Source organism: Tenrec ecaudatus, chromosome 1 (genome assembly GCF_050624435.1).
Source record: "Tenrec ecaudatus isolate mTenEca1 chromosome 1, mTenEca1.hap1, whole genome shotgun sequence".
Taxonomy (NCBI): domain Eukaryota; kingdom Metazoa; phylum Chordata; class Mammalia; order Afrosoricida; family Tenrecidae; genus Tenrec; species Tenrec ecaudatus.
This window is the reverse complement of record NC_134530.1, coordinates 116,394,574-116,416,355: the sequence shown is the minus strand read 5'-3', so window position 1 is coordinate 116,416,355 and position 21,782 is coordinate 116,394,574. Positions and strand designations below refer to the sequence as shown.

At 42.0% G+C, this 21,782-nt stretch overlaps 1 protein-coding gene across 3 annotated transcripts in view; it reads left to right on the top strand.

Moving 5' to 3' along the window:
• The first annotated feature begins 1,315 nt into the window (after positions 1–1,315).
• The window catches only part of SYDE2 (synapse defective Rho GTPase homolog 2), a 45,911-nt gene continuing 25,444 nt past the window's right edge, over positions 1,316–21,782 (top strand). For all 3 annotated transcript variants that reach the window (XM_075557793.1, XM_075557797.1, XM_075557802.1), the window contains exons 1-3: positions 1,316–2,078; positions 12,778–13,455; positions 16,575–17,677. In XM_075557793.1, the coding sequence (XP_075413908.1) occupies positions 1,331–2,078; positions 12,778–13,455; positions 16,575–17,677 (2,529 nt within the window). In that variant the 5' untranslated portion in view covers positions 1,316–1,330. The remainder of the gene's footprint in view (positions 2,079–12,777; positions 13,456–16,574; positions 17,678–21,782) is intronic.

Here is a 21,782-nt window from a genome sequence, read left to right as displayed (position 1 = left end):
AGGAAGTGTGGTGTAGCCACTAGATTTGTGGCTGCCGCTTACATTTCGGTTAATGTGATACTGCTTTCTTTAGCATGGATGCATTGCGTGGGGGGGAAATAAAGGAAAGGAAACTCGAGAGATACCCATTGGTGTTTTTATTTTTCCTTTTGTTGAAAAGACGCACGAGATACACCATCGCAACAATTTCTACATGTGCGATTCAGTGACCCTTCGTGTGTACCTTTTCCAAATTATCCGGATGACTTTTCGACCTCGTGCAATGAAAATGATTTGAGAGTTCTAGACCCCATTGCACGAAATGAGGCAGGCACACCTGTACTCACACTTTTTGTGAGTCAAAAATTCAAACCCCGATAGTCTGCGAGTCGGTGCGTCTTACACTCGCCCGGGGCAATGGAGACGAAGGGGGGCCCGGAGGGCGGGGCGCCGCAGGTGGAGGTGACGGGGCGGCACTTTCCCTTTCTGCAGCCCCCCGCCGCCCCGCTGGTTCTCCCTTCCGGAGCACCAAGTGTGCCCCCTCCCCCAGCGCGCGTCGGCCTCTTCCCCCCCAGCCCACTGCGCGCCCCCAGCGCCCCTCTGGGCTGGCGGTCGGCCGCCCGCGCGCCCCGTCGCGGCCCGAGCTCCGGGCATGCGCGCTGCGCCGCCGCCGCCCTCCCCCCACTCTTCCCGCGGCCGAGTTATGCCAAGTATGTGAGGAGCCCGCGAGGGCCAGCGCCGGTCATGGGGAGCCGCCGCCGCCGCCGCCTCCGCGCGCGCCGCCCTCTCGGGAGCGGGGCTGCGAGCTCTCCCGGCGGCGGGGGCGAGCCTGCTTGCTGAGGCGGGCGGGGCGGGGGGGGCGATGGCCGACCCTCTGAGGAGGACGCTCTCCAGGCTCCGGGGGCGGCGGGGTCCCCGCGGTGCCGGGGGGCTCGGACTCCGGGCGGCCGCCGCCGCGACCGTGGCTGCCGCCTCCGGAGACTCCGGGAGCGCCTCGGCCGCCCCGGCACGCGAGCACGGCGGAGTGGGTGGGCAGAGCCGGGCGCCGCCGCGGTGGGGGCGCCCGGAGGGGTCGCGGCCGAGCGGCGGGCCGGAGGCCGACTCCCAAGGCGGCGGACGCAACGCCGCGCGGGGCTCGGAGGGCGACGGCGGGGACGCCACCGACTGCTACGAAAACCTGCCCGGCGGCCGCCAGCCCGCGCCCTGGGCGGCGGGGGCGGGGGCGGGGGCGGAGGGGCGGCCCCCGCCCGCGCCGGCGGCGGGCTCCTCCCCGGGGGCGGAGGGCGGCGGGCCGGAGACGGGCCGGCTGCGGACCCAGTTGCGCGAGGCCTATTATCTGCTGATCCAGGCCATGCACGACCTGCCCCCCGACCCGGCCGAGCGGCGGGGCGGCGGGGGCGCGGCGGATCGCGGCTGCCCCGCGGGCGCCTGGGCTCCGGGCCCGCCGCCTTCCCCCTGCGGCGCCGCCGGCCGCCGAGCCGGCCCCCCGGGCTGCGAGCGGGGAGCTGGTGGCCGCCCTCGGCAGCAGGTGTCCCCGCCCCGGTGGCCTCCGAGGGAGTCGGAGGGAGGCGGCCGGCGGACTCCGCGGGTGCGCGCGTCCCGCAGCAGAAGCCTCGAGAGCCTCCCGGCGGGTGTCGAGCCTGCCGCCCTCCCGCGGTGGCCGAGCGACAGCTGGATCAGGTGCGGCGCACGCGGCCGCCGGGACGCTCCCCCGCCACGTGGAGGCGGGATGCACGGCTGGAGCCGGACTCGCCCCCCGGCCGCGGCCCCGACCGGCCTCCTGCTCCCGCAGCCCGGGGACCCCGGCCGCTCCGCGGGGGTCCATTTCGGCGACCCCGCGGGGTCCTCTGCGATGCGACACTGCCAAGGAGACGGCCAGGAGGGACCCCCCTTCTTCAAGCCACCCGCCGTGACGGTCAAAAAGCTGCAAAAGTGGATGTACAAAGGACGTCTGTTGTCCCTGGGAATGAAAGGTCGCGCTCTTGGGACTCCCCCCAAAGGCAGTGGAGCGCCGGCGGTCTCCCCAAACCCCGGCGTCTTGAACGTGCATGGCAGCCCACCCCTGGCCGTGCCTCCAGACCAAAGGATTACGCTCACAGGTAGAGTCCCCTGCCACCAAACGTTAGCCCCAGAGCACGCCTGCTTCCCACCTGGGGACAGGGACTGGTCGCCCTGGCTTTTGCGCACAGGTGCGTGACTGTGCCAGAGTCGGTGGCGGCCGAGAGCGATTTCGAGGTTACTTAATGCGGGGCATCCCCTCGGCTGGCTTTTGAAAAACAGCAGTGGCACGAGAGTGTGTGCGCGCGCGTGTGTGCCATGTTGTGTGCGTTTGCAGGTGGGAACCGGAGGCGCAGGAATTGCGCGCTCCACTGCTAAGTGAACGGTGGGTGTTCGGCGGGACGGTGGGGAAGCTCACAGTCTTGGGCACCCCGCCGGGCCGCCTGCTTGGTCTCCGGATTGTTAACCTGCGGCGGGCGGCACCCCCTTCCCTGCACTGGGCTTCGCTATGGCTGAGTTTGACTCTAGAGTTGGGGTAGAGCGGGGCGGCGCTGCTTTGGTGTTTTTCTCTGTAGCTCGAGGCAAATCCGTAGACTTTTGTGCAGTCTGTGAGTTTGAATTTGTTCCAAGGCCGACTTTACCCAGCTTCATAAACTGTCAGTTTACTCATTATACATACTCTTCCCTCCCTCTCTGCCAGGAATGAAATACACAGGCACAAAGCGAGCCAAACCAAAGTTATCTGCCCTAAGTTAAAAGCCAGCTACCCTAAGTTAAAAAAAAAATTGTCAGATAAGATTTCACATACTTCTTCCCTCCACCCATCCCATCCTCCCAGGAGAAAACAATAAAACCAACAAAGTAATCTTTGCACTGTATTGTGGGGAAAACTCCCAATTATACCCCTCTCTTCATGTAATATAAATCCAGGGTCTTCTTTGGACACTTGTTATTTTAATCAAAGAAAGAGCTTTCTCATGTATACTTTTAAGAAGAGTACAGACTTTTAAACTTTTAAAATTATCTGTAAACCAAAAGAAAACTTTAAATGAGAAACATTACTTTAAAAAATGTATTATAAAGACTTTATCTCTCTTTTTACACATGCTTTTTAATTTTTTCCTGAAAGTTTAAGTTATCAACTCTAAAAATCTCCTAAATACGTTGTAAATAGGATGTCTTTTTTTTCTGAAAGAAATATTACTTTAAAGTTAGCTAAAATGAAAATAGTCTTTTGATCTGAAGACATACATAGGAGAATTTTCATGAATTTAAAGACCTACATGTAGTAGTAATTTTGAAAAGATTAAATGCTAAGATGTGAAGAACACGTTCCAAAGAGTTGGCATTTTTTCAAGTAGGAATTGCAAATCTTAAACAGGATTGGGTTTGTACACATTAACTTTGTTTAATTAAACACAAAACAGTGGGGACACAAAGTTCACAAAATTTCTGACACAATGAGGACAAACCAAGTGATTTATTTTGTATGTGTATGAAAGTTAAAAAAAACAATGCAGGCAAAACACCTGTCAGATATTCCATTTCATTAGAATAAAAAGGTGGTGTTACTGCTTGGTGACATGAATCCATGCCAGTTCACAGCAACCCCATGTAACAGAGTAGAATGGCCTCATCCGGCTCTCCAGGCTTTCTCTGGAAGGGAGCAGACCTTTCCCTTGTGGAGCTGCTGAGTGAGCTTGAACTGCCAACCTTTCAGTTAGCAAAATGTGAGGAGCCACTCCATTAAACTGCCACCTGGCTTCAGAATAAAAGCACGATACAATGTAAAAACTTTTGTTTTGGTATCAGATTTATTTTAAAAGCTGTATTTCCAAGGGGAAAATATTTGTAATTTATTTGATTTTATTGCCCTAATATGTATATCTTCATCTCCGCTGATGTTGGCTCAAAAAATTTCAGCCACTACTAAATCTGTATAAAACTTTAGTAAGGTGTTGTGGGTTTTTTTAGCCAATTGTCCCAAGAGTAAAACATTTACCACTTGATGGTTTCTAATGCCTGTAGTTCAGGGGTTTAAAAAGTAATAATAAATGTATCTCCTCTAAAGAATTAGTTGATCCGTCCCCTGGGAAACTGAAACTACTAACTTAGAAGCTAAAATGAAACATGATTCTACAGAGATTTATTGGAAACTTATGTAATAATGGACAAGTGGAAGTCAGCCGATTTTCTGAAGGAGCTTGTTGGCTCCTTCCAAGAGCGACTCGCTTGTGCTGATACTGTACAATAATGCAGCTATTTTGATTTGATGCAGTGAGGTGCTTAGGATTCACAAATTAGCTAATTTGTTCCTAATTGGGATGATTATTTAAGAAATCTAAAGTCATGATACATAGTAACTATTGTCAAGTTTCAGCAAGCCTTGAGTTTATGAAAGAATCTTAATCTATTTGCCAAATAAGTGGCATTTTAAGTCTTTATAAATTTAATATTAAAAATGAAATTCTAAGAACTCTTTAATTCTCTGAAAAACAAAAATATTAGCCTATTTTGACACTGTTTTTCTTATTGTATGACTTTTGAAAGAAAGATAGGGTTTTTAACTTGTGAATATTTTGTCTAAAATCTTTAGATAATTCTTTAAAATAGTATGAGTTCATAGATAAGATTGTGTGCATTTTATCTAAAGTGAAATTGGCACTGTGATGCAGGTTTATATCTGTTTATACCCTCAATTGTTTATAGCTCTGCTTTCTTTTTTTATGAGCTGAGTTATTTTTGTGTTTTTTTTTTTCCATCAAATTCTTTTTTTCCCCCTAGCAAATGCTTTTATGCAGTGGTGCTCTTCAAGATTAGCCACAATAGTCATATAGTTCTTTCTTGTGTTTTTTCAGTCATATAATTCTTGATTTGTAGTTTTTGTTTTTAACACGTTTTCCAGTGAGTTTCTTTTATTAGTTAAGTAATGAATCAGGATCCCTGGAGAGAAGTAAGGAGGGCCCATTCAAATCTTCCCAGGAAATGGACCTTCTGCTGGGAGGTCATCCCAGGTAGACACTTACGGATGTGGGGCAGAGTGAAGTGTGTACACCCTGATACCACTGACACACGGAGACGTTACCCCCTTTAGCATTCAGTGCCTTCCACCAGCAGTTCCTGGTTTGGTTCTAGTTGGGGAAATGGCTGTCAAAAGGTACAGGTTCAGGAGTTCTTGATTTTGATCTTGATTTCAGACATGGTGGTGACTCCTAAAGGCATCCCCTGAAAACACTGGCAGCTCAATGTGACTCTCGAACTGTCTTCTAGTTTTAAATCTTTCTTTAAGAAATTCTGCTCTTGTGGCCTTAGAAGCAATTGCAGTTGTCTTTTTCTCTGGGGGCAGGGGTGCTATAGGGGTGTTGCTTGTTCTTGGGAAAACATTCCAGACTACACATTCAGCAGAAAATGTTAGCTGTGTCGTGTTTATTTGAATGCCCTGTAAGTGTAGATCACTGGTTTCCAAGAAATGTGTGGTATTTGTGTTTCAAGAACCATAGAGACTATTGTCTAGACCAGTGGTTCTCAACCTTCCTAGTGCTGTGACCCTTTACTACAGGTCATGTGGTGGTGACCCCCCTAACCATAAAATTCTTTTCATTGCTACTTTATAACTATAATTTTGCTACTGTTGTGAATCGGGCAACTCCTGTGAAAGGGTCCTTCGACCCCCCCAAAGGGGTCGTGACCCACAGGTTGAGAACCACTGGTCCAGACCTTTGCCACTGAAAGTGTGGCTCACAGTTTTACAGCAGGGCTTTTCTAACTCAAAACCACAAAACACACAAAAATAAAACCAAACTCACTGCCTTTGAGCCAAATCTTATAGCAACCTTTTGAGTCAAGACAGGATTGGATTATAGGATTAGATAAAACAGCATGCTGTGAGTTTCCATGACCATAACTCTTTACGAGAGTAGAAAGCCCCTTTCTCCCCTGGAGCAACAGATGGTTTTGAACTGCTGACCTAGCAGACCGATGCCATATCAATTCCCTAGAGATCTTATTAAGATTTAAGGGCTTAAATGCTGCTTTTCCGTGTTCCACTGAGAGTTCTGGAGATCTCACGTCCTGCATTCATGTATAATTAACATTTGCTGTGTTTTGAAAAACATCCCACCTTATTTTGAAACGTAATACATCAACTAACCCCCCTTTAGAGCAAAACACTTGATTTCTTTCTGCCTCCATTTTAGATGTACGGATTTATACTTAACATTTATGAATAATGAACTTGGATCACTTCCTTCATATCGGTCCTACTTTGCACCAATAACGAATTGTGAGAATTTCCAGTTGGCCAGAGAGGAAGCTATACAGTATAGTGGTTAACAGAACGGAGACTCCAGTGTCAGATTGCTTGGGGTTCTGAGGAGGCTTTACAACTTACCAGGTTTGTGACCTTGGACAAGTTACTCAACCTTGCCAAACCGTAGTCCTCCTGTTTCTTCCTTTGTGAAGTGGAGATAATGATAGTATCTGTCTCCTCAGGTGACTGGAGGATGAAAAAAGATAATCCACTTAAAGCTTTTAGTACCATGCCTTGCAATTAGTTAGCTATTGTGGTGATGAGAAAGGCTGGCAGTCACTTGGAGAGCACGTTGCCTTCACCCAGATCTTAGGATTGTAGATGGAAATGTGTGGGGGAATGGCCAGAAGAAATTGAGGCTTACTGCCTTGAGGCATATTGGGAGTTGAATTAGAGGAAAACCTCTTCAGGGATATGCATTCATTCATGTTTTGTGCATCTTTCCTTTGCTCCTGCCCATTATTTTTGTGAAACGGAACCCTACATAGTCTCAAAGTTTTCTTCTCGTTTTCTGGCCTCTCAAACGAGCACACAGCTTTCTTTCCTAAGAGTTTTTATTATTCACAGGGAGGAAAAATGAAAAGTTCCTACCCACCCCACCCCAAACACACACAACTCCCTCGGATATGTAAATGGACCTGGTTAGACCAGAGGATGCACAGCAGTGCAGTAGGGCTCTGGAAACACCGGGAATCTAGGACGGATGAACCCCTCAGGACCAGCAGTGGGAGTGGTGACACGGGGAGGGAAGGGGGTGTAGAAAGGGAGAACCGATCTTGGGGATCTATGTGTAACCTCCTCTCTGGGAGATGGGCAATGGGAAGGTGGGTGAGGGGAGACGCCGGGCAGTGTAAGATAAGATAAAGATAATAATTTATAAACTATTAAGGGAGCAGGAGAAAGGGGGGAGCGGGGAGGGAGGGGGAGGGGAAAAGAAACCGAGCTGATTCCAGGAACCCCAGCGGAAGGCAAATTTTGAGAATGATGAGGGCAACGAATGTATAAGGATGCTTTGCTCAATTGATGTATGTATGGATTGTGATAAGAGTTGTATGAGCCCCAATAAAAAGATTTATTAATAAAAAAACATAGCTATGTAAAAGTTCATGCAAGAAGAATTCAATAATTTAATTAATGTGAATAATATTTCTAAAATACTAATTTAAGGCAAGAAGTAGAAGAAAAAACTAAATCCAATAAAGAGAAAACTAGTAAGATTAAAAAAAAGGAAAAAAAAAGACTTGGTTGGTTCTGGTCATTTCATTTGGTCTGCCTAGCTTGACTTTGTAAGTGTGGCCTGTTTATATTTATTTAGGAACTTACATTTTCATCTGGATGCTTTCCTGGAGGTGTTTTGTTTGTTTTTATAGAAGTAAGCAAAAAACAATTGTATGTGCAGTAGAAATCAGAGAATGATGGAAAGTTGTCTGTAGATAACAGGACGTATTCAGTTAAGGTTTAAATATACCTGTTGCTGACTGGGCACTAGGCAATGTTCAGTAATTGTCATGCAGGTTGATTAATCCACCTTTACATAGAATAATTTTTCTATGAAAAATATATTGAATTTTTTCAAAGTTTTTATTATCACTGCATTCTCCTACACATTTAAAGAGAAATAGATAACTTACTTAGAATCTGAAAATTATAACATTTATAGTTATAAGAGAATAAGGATTTTTTTGTCGGAATTGTTACATACTTACATATTATACTTTTCTTTGTGTCTTTAAATGTGTGTCTATATATATATATATATACATATATATATTTGGAAATGAATAATCTTAAATCGATGCTAATTTAAATGTTAATTTTAGCATAAAAGGAGGAGGAAGATTACAAATAGCTTTCTATTATGTGTAATTTACATTCCATTTTATTATTTTTTTAATTGTTTCATTAGGGGCTCATACAACTCTTATCACAATCTATACCTATATCAATTGTGTAAAGCACATTTGTACATTCATTGCCCTCATTATTCCCAAAACATTTGCTCTCCACTCAAGCCCCTGGCATCAGCTCCTCGTTTTCCCCCTCCCTCCCCGCTCTCCCCTCCCTCATACACCCCCCCCCCCCGGTAATTTACAAATTATTATTTTGTCATATCCTGCCCTGTCCAACATCTCCTTTCACCCACTTTTCTACTGTCAGACCCCCCAGTGAGGAGGTCACATGTAGATCTCTGTAATAGGTTCCCCCTTTCCAACCCACTCTCCCTATTCCCTCCTAGAATCTCCACTCACACCACTGGTCCTGGAGGGATCATCCGACCTGGATTCCCTGTGTTTCTGGATTCCCTGTTTTCTCTCTGTACCAGTGTACATCCTGTGGTCTAGCCAGACTTGCAAGGTAGAATTGGGATCTTGATAGGGGAGTTGTGGGGTGGTGGTGAAGGAAGCATTTAGGAACTAGAGGAAAGTTGTATTTTTCATTGTTGCTATATCGCACCCAGATTGGCTCGTCTCCTCCCCATCCCCTTCTGTAAGGGGATGTCCAGTGGCCTACAAATGGGTTTTGGGGCTCCACCCCGCACTCCCCGCCTCATTCACTATGATAAGATTTTTTTGTTCTGATGCCTGAACAACTCATGGTCACACAGTTTGGTGTGCTTCTTCCATGTGGGCTTGGATTTAACTTGGATTAAAATTAAATATTTAAAATTATAGATAAGGGCTTGTATAAAATTTACTGTCCTTGATACATGCTTTCATTTAACTTTAATAATACAAAATAAATCTGACACTTAATGATGTTGCTGTTAATATGTAAATATAAACTTCATCCTGTTTTTGGAAACATTCAGCAGTAGCAATCAGACTACACAACTGTCTAGTTTTTGTAGTTTTGGGTTTTAAAAGTTGATATGAGTTTCAGAAGTATCATTATTCTTCTGCAAAGTGACTGGTGGAGTCAAAATGCATAATCCCCCTAAGCCACCAGGGCTCCTTATGGGATGCTAGTAACTTTGATCTTTTCATTGTTAGACTAATATAGGTATTTTAAGGGACTTAGGGATTCAAAAATATGCATAACTGTCTAAAATTTGAATGTTGCAAGAGCCTCCTGAGAAAAAGATAAAATAAGATTTGACTCATAGCCATCATGAGCAATTTTATAATTATTGGTTGAAACTTACAGCAGTGTAAAAAGTGCTTGTAATGCTGTTAAATAACATATGACTTGCATCTGGACTTCAGTGCACTGGATGAAAAAAGCCCTTGCAAAGCCTCAGTGACCCTGAGTCTTTTAGTCTTACTTCTTAATTCTAAGTGTTAAGGAGACAGAGCAAAAATAAATAAATAAACAAACTCTTGAATATTGATACTTCTGAAACTCACACCTTGAGGCACTGGGTTGAAATCTGGTCCCTCAATTAATTTCTTGAATAATTTGTTTTATGTTTATGTTAAACAGTGGGGTCAGAGGTGGCTCAGGTTTACTATTACACACATTAGAGTCAGAAGTTAACATTTTTTTACTGATCATTTTATTGGGGGCTCTTAGAAATTATAACATCCACAAATCAGTTACATCAAGCAAACTTGTATGATGCTGACATCATAATTTTTAAAACATTTTCAGAATTTTGAGCATTGCTTTTCCATTTGCTGTCTTGGTCATTTAAGAATTTTTTTTTTAAAGATTTTTTTTAGAATGGAGGTTAATGAATGTTCTGGTTGTTTTTAAGTTCCTCATAACTTACTTACATAGGAACTTATAAGAACCAGAAAATCAGATCATTGTTTTTTACTTGATGTAGTACTAAAATGAATCAATTATATGTACAAAGTAGCCTAAGACCATAATTTCATAATTTACAAATCTGACATGATCTCAGAGTTTTGTGAATATTTTTGTTAAATTATCTGTAGTGGATGAGTGTTATGATAGAGCTCTGCTTTAACTCTTGGGACAAAATTTCCTTTTTAGATGAAGTTAATATTCCCTATTCAATTTTCAGTGTTGTAACACTATATAGTTATCTTAAGGATTTAATGTTTCTCACTGGACTGCGAATTCCTTAAGGTATGGATTAGCTTGTTCATTTTATAATCTTGCTGCTTAAATTTGTACCTGCCCAATTATAATAATTACATTGATGATAGTTAATAATATGACAGAAATAACCTCTAATACTTAGCCATGATTATTATGTGATAAGGGCTGTGCTTAGCATTATAGCTTGATAGCATCATTGATGTCTCAGAACGTTGTACAAACTAGAAGTGTTGTAATTCTCCACCTTTTGTGTTGAGGTAATAGGCCCAGGGAGGCCAAGCAACTTGCTGAAGTTCAGCAGATGATAGACCCAGCTTTAGGATATAGTTTGATTTTCAAGCCAAAGTTTACAATCACTCTGCTATACCAACTCTGAGAATGGTTAATCAATACTGATTAAATGAAGATTTTTAAGCAGAATTTGAGTTGAGTATAAGAAATGAGTAGGGTAGTATTTCTCAAGTTGAAGGGGGATTGACATGTTATTTAGATTAAGATTACAGTCTAGAAGCAGCATATTAGCATTTAATATATAAAAATGTAACTGTTCATTGAGGGAAGTATATACTCAAATTCAAGATCAAGTTCTCTCCATACAGGTGAATGAGTATTGCTCTGAAATGGGCCAGAGTTCCCAAATGGAATTTCTTAAGGGTAGGAGGGTGGATTGTACGCTGTGGCCCATTAATGCCCACCAGCTCTTTTCTCTGGTCCTCACTCTCAGGGATGGTCGTCTGTTTTCCTGGAAGACAAACTAGCTGTCTATTTACTGAGACCGTATACCGGCCTCCAGAATGAGGCCGTGGACTATTCAAGGGTAGTTTTAGCTCTTAGGTTGTTGCCCTAGATAACTAGAACTTACACCCCCCACTTAAAATCTCACTGCCCAGTCTGATTAGCCAAGAAATGATATGTTGTATTTATAGTACAGTAAATCCTCAGGCTATGAATATACATGAAACAAACCCAAATTCATTGTCACCGAGTTGATTCTGACCCCTAGTGCCCCTATAGGACAGAGGAAAATGCCCCCTTGGGTTTCTGAGACTGTAAAGCTTTATGGGAGCAGACACCCCCTTCTTTTTCCCAAGGAGAGACTGGTGGGTTGTACTGCTGAACCCCACGGTTAGCAGTTGGATACATAGACCCCTGCCAGAGCCACCCGGACTCTAGGACAAATCATCCTTGACCTTTAACATTGTGTAAATTTGCCCTGACTTTGACACTCCGAAACAACCCCTACTCTGGATAAAGTCTTCATCTCATTTACTACATTTGCTGCACGTGCAGCTTTAAGTCATTGAGAGAGATGCAAGCGTTTTCTTACGCAACCATAAAAACCAAATCTACCGTCAATCAAGTTGATCGGAGCAACCCTATAGGAGACATCTAAGATCATTGATCTTTATAAGAGAAGACAGCTTCATCTCTACTGCAGGCCACCCGGTGGGTTTGAACTTCCAACCACATGGTTAGCAGCCCAATGCCTAATTCACAACAAAAGTAAGACCGAAAAGAACCGTATGTATCTCTCCTGACTTTAATTACAAAATTTAATTACAAAAAGACATACTTAGGAATGCCTCTTGTTCCTAACCTGCCTGAAATCAGTTAGGCCTACTTTTTAAGAACATGGTTCAAAGTTAATCTTTGTGTGAAGTGGTGGGAATATTACTTGTGGTTTTCTTAACAACTTACGGGTCCTTATTATAGTGAGTTGGAAATTATCCAAACATTAATTAAAGGTATACTGTGTACAAAACACTTTGTATAAGCTTTTTATAAAATACATTTTTGCTTAGAGTAAGACACTGCTACACAGTGACCTACTAACTGAAGCCAGTGCTCTTCCATCATTTCTGACGGGGGGGGGGGCGGGGGGGGCAGCTCTACAGGACACAGTAGAACTAGTCACATGGTTTCCAAGTCAGACATGTTTTCCCCTCCGAATGGCCGGTGGGCGTCAACTATCACTTTCTGCGTAGCAGCCAAGAGTTTAACCCTTGCATTGCACCGGGGCTCTCTGCTAGCACTGTCCATAAACCAAACCCACTGCCATTGGTTCTAACTCACAGACGCCCTCCCTAGGGCTTCTGAGGCTTTGTGAATCTTTCTGGGAGCAGACAGCTCCGTCTTCCTCTCATGAAGCCCGATGGCTCTGAACCATCACCTCTCCCCTTGGCAGGCCAGTGCCTACCTGAAAGTGCCACCAGGTTCTTTGGCTAACACTGTCGTTTTCATACTTATAGAAGCACCCACAGAGTTTGTGTGTCTTTATCCTTATAATTTTTATTATGCAAATAATAGTCTGATTTCTAAATAATAGAAATCATGTTTGCATTAAAATCCAAAATACATCTTTTTTCCATTTTGGTACTGGAGTGCTATTATCTTTTAAAAAATAGTACTTGACTAACTAATGTGAAGTGACCCATTTTCTGAGACATCAGGTATTACATCCTACTCTCCCCCCTTCTTTGTGACAGATGTATTTGAAAGTGTCTGTGAGTCTTCCATGGAGAGAAGAGATCTGAAGGATAACCTGGAATTCAGAAGTCCCAAGCCACTTAATCGCATCACTGTTTCAAAGAAACGCAATTGGCTCTATCAGAGTACCCTGAAATCTGTTAACCTCGAAGAGGAAAGTAAAAAATTCCAAGAGAAAAGTAATTTTCCCATCTCGCCCGTGTCTCTGCCTAAACACCAGCGATCACAAACATTCCTCAAATCCTCTGAAGAGAATTGTACATATGTGGTGTGTGATGCTCCAAACCCTTCATTGTGCAGAAACTCTTCTCTAGACTGTAATGAGGAAAATGATGCAGATGATGAAGGAGAAATATGGTACAACCCCATTCCAGAGGATGATGACCCTGCCTCTGGTTTTGGTGTGGCAAACCCTTCTGCTCTGAAACATCCTGCTCTAAGTTTGAGAGTGTTGACAGGTCAGAGTGACCTGACCAAAGGAGACCAGAACACTGATGACTTGCTGGGTTCCACTGAACACACAGGAGATGTTCAAGTCACACAGGCCGATGAAACCAATCACGTAGATCCCATGCATTCTTCAGAATTTACGCAGCAGTATAAGCAAAGGCTTGGACATAAGACACCAGAAGGTATGATGGTGGAAGACAGCCCCATGTTGAAATCTCCCCCTACAGGTAAAGATCCTATGTCTACCCCTCCCCTGCCAGTTTAGAGTTCTTTCATAGTAGATTTATAAATGTTTATTATATAGGTGGTTTAATTATTTCCATCACAGACTATGTTTTGCAATCTATGCTTTGAGTATGTCAATTCTTTAAAATAGTAATTTTCTCTTACTTGAGGGAATTGAATTATGAGACTTGGAAGTGAGAGAATCTATTTTGCTTCCTTTTTTGAGATACCTGACCTGGCCGCAGCTGAGAGAGTTATGTTTTCAGTATGCCAGTATTGGTTTGTTCAGCTTGTATGCCTCCGCTTCCTCCTGGGCAAAGAAAAGGAAGAAGAGAAAAAGAAATAAGATAAAAAGTAAAGATCTTGAAAATACCTGCCACCGTAGTGTGGAATCCAGAAAGAAGGTAGTTGAAGCTGGATTTACATTGAGCTTGACCATGTAAAATGGCCATGTTCAGTCATGTTTTTAATCTGTAAAATACAGATAGTATTTCACTTGGTTCAACCCAGTAGTTTTATTATTCCTCAACGTGTTTTGATTATCTGGTGTGCGGCGTTCTTTTCGTAGTTAGTCTCAGATACACTACCCAAGACTCTTGAGCAGGAGACATGTTTTCGTTGTGTCAGTGTTACATGGAAAGCAGTTCTAGTTTACTCCCAAGGAATTCCAAACGGTGCAGACTATTAAACCAGATGGGGTGCAGCAGATGCTTTTTGTGCATTGTCTTTATCCCTGGGGTTTTACCCAATCAATTTGGCCTAACCAAATTCTAACCACAGATAGAATTCTGCAATTCTGCCGAGGGCAGTTTCAGAGGTTTTAGGGTTTCCTGCAGGGCCTGGAAGCGCTTGCAGCCAGAGACTGTCAGGAGTCGGTGTTTGACTGCCCTGCCTTCTTACTCCTTGGGTAGCACGCTTCTGAAGCAAGTACTCTTATTTTGTGTCCTGGAGTTTCCTCCTGAGGATAAACTCCAGGTCCCTGTAGTGATCGTAGGCTTCATATTTTACCTTTGACTGGCTAACTGCATTTCTTTCCCTGAAAATCCTCATGTCCTTGTTAGTGTTTCTGTGCCTTGCAAACCTAAGAATGTGCATTTTAATACCTTATACAGGGACACTGGGGCCTGGGGTAAATAGTATCTTATTGAAAGAAAATGTGAGTTGTGCAACTTTGTGTATTATGTCGCTTTCCAAAGAAACACTAAAAACTCATAATCAAAATACTACTTTTAATAATGTATATTGAGAGAATGTCTTAGACTAGTAAACCAGTAGACTTGTACTATGATTTGTGATACAAGGGTTGCTTTGTTCCGTTTATCAGACACTGCATTTCTTATTAGCTATTTACCAAAAAAGCCCAGCAGGCTTAAAATAGACTTCTCTTTATGAAGAAACCATTCTTTTTAAATGATAGGACACATCAAGGAATATGGGGGGAATATTTTACTAATATATTTGAAGATAATTGTATTTAGTGATTTTTGAGTAATTTTTTTTCTCATTTTAATTGTGAGATGGAGGGATAAAAATGCTACTTAGATTAGTCACTGATAAAAGTTCAATGGGTATCTTCCTGTTATAGGCAAAGTAGGAACAATTAATTGAAATCTTGCTTAATTGGGATAGTACTAGATTGTTTCTTTTTTAAGGTAATAGTGAAAACTTGTTTAATAGATGTTGGAATCTATTTCATTTTAATGGTTTGAAAACTTAGAGAAACAAGCTCACATTTTAAGATGAAATTGATTAGTCTGTGTATGCTTTGTAAACTGGGAGATTAAGTGTTTGATGTCTTTGAAAACCTGATTTTATATTGTTTCTGGTGAAGGTCTGTCTACCCAGCAAGTTCAGGTTCCATTCCACAATCTCCACACTAGTTGTTGAGCGACATTGGTTCCAATTTTCAGTGTGCAAACGTTCATTTCCACCTCTGGTGCTTCTATTTTCACACTATAGTCTTTTGACAATAATTGAGAAAGGTCTTTAAAAACAATTTCATGTATATGTGTGGACAGAGTCATATTTACAAAGTCAGATAGGCTGAAAGTTTAGGGGTTAAAAATATAGTCTGACGTCAGTGCTTGGGTTTGACTGCTAGCTCTGCCACTCCTGGAAAGGAGGTACTAATGGTACCGAATTAGAGGATGGTTTTGAGAACAAAAGGAGCGTCTTACTTGCTAACTATCTCAGTGAGTGCTGACTAGTCTAATGGTTATTATGATTTTAAATCTTTTCACTAAAGAATTCATGATGGTCAGTCTCTAGATAGTCTGGTTTTAGGCTATCATATCATTGTCTTAACCTTACCCTCTCCCTCGTTTTACTATCTAATAGCCCTGAAGTATTTTGACATTCAGAAAAAAATAAAGCTATTTTTGCATAGGAATTTTTTTTAATATTTGAAGGTTTAACTCTGAATATTGAAAAAATTTGAAAATTATGCCTTTGTTCATGTTGAAATTGTTATTAGAGGCTTTAGTGTGTTTAGCTTCTGAGATTGTAGGGAATTGTGTGTAAATAGTATAAGAAAGAAGACCCGTTAGCACTTCTGAAAATTGTTCAGGTAGATTTATGATATTCAATATTCCATTAGTTTGGGTAGAGTTCTTTTGATATACTCTTTGATGATAGACTCTTTGGAGTTTTAGAATAAGGAGGGGTTCTTAGATGTCAAAATTATAAACTTGTTTGGTTATAAATTTTAATCAGCACTCTGAGGATAAAATTCATTTTTAGAGTATTATAAATATAGATGAAACATTTTTATGTTAGTATAGAATTTCTAGTTGAATTTAAACATTGTGAAATAGGTAGCTTTTTCTGTTTCAGGTTATATATGGCACACTTGCTGAGGTATATTAGAGTGGAAAAAGCTTAAAGGAACTTAGCATTACTTGTGCTCAAAATCTTCGGAATAGGAAAGTCGATGGGGGAGGGAGGTGCTTCTTTCCATTGTCCACCGTTTGGAGAGCTTCTATATTCTGTTTGAACCTGGTATCATTTTCCTTTGAGATGAGTCAGGGGAAGACTTTCTTTCCACATGGGAGCTTGTTTAGTTGATAGCATGAAAGCGAAAGAATATCACTTCATAATATGCCTCTTTTTTTTAACCCCAAAGGTCTTGGCATTGGAGCCGTATCAAATAAGACTGAACTGGACATTTTAGAACCATCTTCTCCAAACCCTAGCCCCGTGAAAAAAGGTGGCTCAATTAATTGGTCTTTCCCGGATAAAATAAAATCCCCGCGAACTGTGAGGAAGCTTTCCATGAAGATGAAAAGATTGCCAGAACTTAGCCGGAAGTTGAGCACTAAAGGAACCTTGAATTATATAAGTAGTCCAGATAATGCACCTTCTCTGTCCAAATGTAACTATGGGGAAATTCATCACACTGTCATTCTGCCTTCTAGGAACCCAACCCCAGCTGCTAAGCACAATGTTATAAGCCGGTACCATCTTGATAGCAGTGTGGCTTCTCAGCACAGCTATCAGAAGAAGACCTCCCTGCATTCTAAGTACTCCTGCCAAGGTGGTTACCTCAGTGATGGAGACTCGCCTGAACTGATACCTAAATCTAGCAAACATGGGTCTGAAAACAAATTTGGGAAAGGAAAAGAAATAATCCCCAATAATTGTAGCAAAAATGAAATAGACATTGATGCTTTCAGGCATTACAGCTTTTCTGACCAGCCTAAGTGTTCACAGTACATATCTGGACTCATGAGTGTGCATTTCTATGGAGCTGAGGACTTAAAGCCTCCCCGGATGGACTCCAAAGATGTCTTTTGTGCAATTCAGGTTGACTCCGTCAACAAAGCGAGAACGGCTCTGCTCACCTGTCGGACCACTTTTTTAGACATGGACCACACTTTCAACATAGAGATCGAAAATGCGCAGCATCTGAAGTTGGTCGTATTCAGTTGGGAGCCCACGCCCAGGAAGAACCGAGTGTGCTGCCACGGGACAGTTGTTCTCCCCACTTTGTTCAGGGTGACAAAGACACATCAGCTGGCTGTCAAACTTGAGCCTAGGGGTCTTATTTATGTGAAAGTGACTCTCATGGAACATTGGGAAAATTCTCTCCAGGGACTAGATGTACATCGTGAACCTGTAATATTTGGGGTTGATATTCGAAAAGTTGTAGAGAAAGAAAATGTAGGACTAATGGTGCCACTTCTGATACAGAAATGTATTGTGGAAATTGAGAAGAGAGGCTGTCAGGTAGTGTTTCATGCTGTTTCTCTTCTACTTCCTTTAAGGTTTGTTTATTTATTTATAGTACGTGTTCGAGGAAGGAATTCAAGTTTAAAAAGCACCACAGATGCCCAGCAAACCTAATCTAGACAATTCTCCCTGCCTGTTCATGCTTTTATCCCATTCCTGTTTAGGGTGTGATTCATATCTATGTTGGAGAGCATGCTATGTTTATCCTGTGATGCTGGGCCGCACGATTCTTACACCTGTGGGTCAGGGTCACTTTACAGTCGCATTCCTCAGCAAAGCCCGTGCTGATAACAACAGACTAATTAATTTAAGGAGTGCTTCTGCATTGTTTGCTGCTTCTCTGGTGGAAAGTTCCAGCGAGTATTGTACTCCTGTTTCACTACTAAAATGTTTCCTTCTGCCTCTTCGATACTACTATCCGTGGGTTCTACTCTTTGGAAAGCATAAGCTTAGGCTCTCGCTTGGAGGTTAATGTGGAGGCTGAGGCAAGGCCCTGTTCACAACACTTCTCATTCCCTTGTAAATAATGCAAAGGTAACCCATTAAAACAAATAGACAAACAACCTTATGTTATTTGTAGCAAGATAAGTAAACTATAGCCTTTAGGAAAACAGATCTTTCTTTTCTTGAACATGTCTGGCTGATAAGGAGAAACATTTCACTGATGATATTATTCTGAGAGATGATTCTTTATTTTCATTTTGTGGCACAAGCCAGGTGTAAATAATCATTCTGGTTTCATGAATTTCTGTGGGAGTAGCTTTTAAGATTTTATAGGTTAGGTTAAAAAGATAAAAGGTATTGAGAGTATTTGGAGTATGATTTCTTTATATGTAAAAAGGAATTTAAGATAGTGTACTTTGTACTGAACATGGAAACTAGAAACAGCATAAGTTAGAGTGGCATTTTACATTACAATGTAGAAGGCCTCGTTTCTGTTACTAATTAGTTGTGTGATGTGGGGCATGTCACTTAATCTCTTTGGTTCTTACTTGCTTATATCTGTAAAAATAAGCTGTAGTTTGCTCAGCTAAAAGACAGGACAGCTGATCTTTGGCAGACTATTTTTAACTTAGATCTATGATCCTATCAAGTCCACTCTATGTTGTCTTTGTAGAAGTGAGCCCTTTTAGTTTTAAGACCAGCTTTTGACCAAATCTGGTCATGATTCCTCTGTGTTTTCCTTTATTCTTCTCAGGCAGCTTGTAAAAAGTTCAGCGACTTGGCAGACCTTAAAGAAGTTATTAAGCAAAAACTCTTATTATTGACTATCAAAGCAAGTCACCAAAATATACTACCCTTTTTTAGCCTGTTTTCTGAAATCGCTTATAAGAATGAAGTGTCTAAAAGACTGTTGTGACTTTTCTAAGTGCCCCAAAGACATTTTTAGCAGTGCTGTTTTTTCCTGTTCTCGAGGCATAGAAAGATTTATCTTAATTAATGAAGGATTATTTCCTGTGAACTAAAACGTAACCTTTATATTTGTGCCTTTGGGACTGTACTTCATAAAGACCCTTTTTCTTCCATGACGTTACACCCCCATCTCACACCAATACACAGAGGCAGGCTTATTGTGCCTGCATTTTACAGACGACTCTGCTGTTTAGGGAGCACTGTGGCAACGTGCTTAAGCACACAGTTTCTAACCAAAAGGTTGGTGTTGAGAACCCAACCAGCCCTTCTGCAGCAGAAAGACCTGGTGGGCTGCTGCTGTAGGAACACCTTATCAGGCAGTTCTAGTGCATCACAGCAGGTTATAGTGTAGGAAGTAGGACCATAGCACCCAACAGCCTCCCTCCCCCACTGCGGGCCAGTCAGTACCAACTCTTGGAGCCTCCCTCTAGGACAGAATAGAACTGCTCCCTAGGGTTTGAAAGGCCCCAACAACAGTACTGTTTATATATGTGGATATCTTTGTGTGTGTGTGTGTGTGTGTGTGTGTTTTCTCTTGCTTTTATACTGCAAATCAGTCTTTGATGCATACAAAAATCTTTTACAGTATGGATCTTTGTATCTTCTGTAAATGCTTTGAATATTGCTCCCACCCATCCTCTGCTTCCAGTGGGAAAAAGTACTGCGAGATCATCATATTCCTTGCTCTTTTGGTAGAAGAGGCATCTAGCACGTACTGCAAGTGTCTGACTCAAAAAGTCAGCTTCCGAAACTAGGGCTATATTCTAAAACATCCTTCCTTCAAACACCTGTACTGGATCTTCCTTCCACTTGTTACTTTTTAAAACGATCTTTTTAATTTGAGCTTTTTAGCATATGTTTTGTTAATATGAGGCTTGCGCTTCAAAAAGTTTGTAGAGAAATTTCATTATCTTTGTGTTGCATATACAGTAAGCTTTTTGAAAGCCCCTTGTGTATTACCCATCTGCTGAGGTAGGAAGCAACTGAGTTTGTGGTGCACACAGTTCCTTTTCAGGTTCGAGGGGAAACTTGTTTCCCCCCCTAGTATTATGGAGCTTGGGCTCATTTAAATGTCACTATTTTGAAGGTGTCTAAGCATTTCATTGCTTCTAATGTGGCAGCATTTGTTTGGATCCCATTTAATACTTTACCTTCAAATTCTGGACTATCTCCAATTTTAATATGTCTGTCTTGAGATGGTGTAGCAAGAATATCAAGTGGTATTCTCAATCCCCCGTGAATTTGGATGAGTAAGAAATTTGAATTTTCTCCGCAGAACATACCTTGGATTCCTATAGTATGTTGGTCTTTTGGAATGTAGCAACTCCTTATATTACTGTCTCTTAGAAATAGTCTTAGGTATTTTATACTATTTTTCATTTACTGCTACTAGCATATGATCTCACATATTTTAGATAACACTTTCCCATATCTGTTACTGACATTTTTCCAAACTGAGGCCTGCCTGCCACTTACCTAAATTCCTATGCTACCTATCTAAAGCTTATAATATTTTCTACTTGCTTGCTAGTTCATAGAAATTGTATTGTGCGTTCTGCCCTCTAGATCATTTACAACATTACAATGTGATTTTAAAATTCAAATCCTGGGGATACCCAATGTTTGTTTTGACTTTGTTTGAACTGAAGTAGCTTCTTTATCCACAATTCTTCCTTCAGTTCAAGGTGATTGAGCTTCCTAAGTAGTCTTTGATGTGGAAGTATAGCAACCACCCACTTACTCTACTTAATTTTCTTCTGTGGTTTATTGTCACAGGGGCCTTTGATAGATTAATCAGGCAATTCTCTCCTTGCAAAGTCCATGTTAATTTCCCATCCAGGAATTTATATTGATATTCTAAAGATGTAGAACCAGTTTAAAAACAAATCTGTTCGTTGTAATTTGGGGGGTGATGGGGGTGGTTTATGCATCTTATGCAGATTTTGAACTAGAGGGTTTATTTTTACCTTCAACATATTAAATATCCTTCCTCAGTTTACTATCATTTAATTTTGAAAGTTGAAAATAAACTCTAGGTTGGTATTTATTTCTTCCTGGGAGTTTGCTTATTTTCTAATATGCTGTCTTTAATAGTATGCTGGAATCTATTTCAACTACTTAGATATTTTATGGATCGGGAACCAGTTTTAAAGAGATTAAATAAATTGCCCAAGTTCACTAAACCTGAAGGAGTAGAGTAGAACCAAGACTCCAAATTCCTGTTTAATCTCTATGCTGCACTACGTTAATCTATTCAGGGGGTAGGAAAACTTTTGGGGCAGAAGAGCCAGTCAGCTCTGCCTGTCACAATCATTTAAAAAGTAATTCAAGAGCCAGGAATATATTTTTACAGACAAATAAAACCATCATTATCTGAATAATAGCCTTTTAGTCAGCAGTCCTCAACCTGTCGGTCCTGACCCCTTTGGGGGGTCAAACGACCCTTTCACAAGTGTCGCCTGATTCATAACAGTAGCAAAATGACAGTTATGAAGTAGCAACGAAAATCATTTTATGGTTGAGGGGTCACCACCACATGAGGAACTTTATTAAAGGGTCGCAGCATTAAGAAGGTTGAGAACCACTGCTTTAAGTGAAACTGTGATGGTTTTATTTTCATTTTCAATTTTACTTCAGAGGCACACGTACGTACGTACCGAAAAAGCTGCATGTGTCTCAAGAGCCGCTG